At 63.5% G+C, this 543-nt stretch overlaps 1 protein-coding gene across 1 annotated transcript in view; it reads left to right on the top strand.

Moving 5' to 3' along the window:
* The window catches only part of ALAD (aminolevulinate dehydratase), a gene marked incomplete at its 3' end in the record, with an annotated part of 2,882 nt that extends 2,491 nt beyond the window's left edge, over positions 1 to 391 (top strand). The window contains exons 7-8 of the mRNA XM_009864270.1: positions 144 to 199; positions 304 to 391. Of these exons, the coding sequence (XP_009862572.1) occupies positions 144 to 199; positions 304 to 391 (144 nt within the window). The remainder of the gene's footprint in view (positions 1 to 143; positions 200 to 303) is intronic.
* Between the last annotated feature and the right edge of the window lie 152 nt (positions 392 to 543).

Genomic DNA, 543 nt, shown 5'->3' with positions numbered 1-543 from the left:
GGACAGCGAGGTGGCAGGCCTCTCGCAGAGGAAGCAGGATGTGGGGCAGAGGGTAAAACAGCCGTGGGAGGGAATCACTGCTGCCTTGGTGCCGGGATATAGCCCCGAGCTTCTGGCAGACGCAGCTCCACTCTACTCCGCAGGTCTCGGTGATGAGCTACAGCGCCAAGTTTGCTTCGTGCTTCTACGGTCCCTTCAGGTGGGTCTGTCCCTCAGCTTGGGAGTGTCTGTCCTTTTTGCCGCGCTAGCTGAGAGGCAGGGGGAGCCACCCTGGTCCTCATGCCCTGCCCCCTGCCTCACCAGGGATGCCGCGCTATCCAAACCCGCCTTCGGGGACCGCCGCTGCTACCAGCTGCCCCCGGGTGCCAGGGGCCTGGCGATGCGCGCCGTGGTGAGTGAGCTGGGGTCGGGCTGCCTGGGGCAGCAGCACGGTTGGTGGGTTTATGGTTTCAGGGAACTGGAAAACTCTCACGTGGTGCCCAAGCGACAAACGTTCACACTCAGCAGCGCAGCAGCACTTGGGGAGAGCAAGATCAGGGGGTT

This window comes from Apaloderma vittatum, unplaced genomic scaffold (assembly GCF_000703405.1).
Source record: "Apaloderma vittatum isolate BGI_N311 unplaced genomic scaffold, ASM70340v1 scaffold33922, whole genome shotgun sequence".
Classification (NCBI taxonomy): Eukaryota; Metazoa; Chordata; class Aves; order Trogoniformes; family Trogonidae; genus Apaloderma; species Apaloderma vittatum.
The sequence above is the reverse complement of the archived record's forward strand: the minus strand, read 5'-3'. Positions and strand labels throughout refer to the sequence as shown.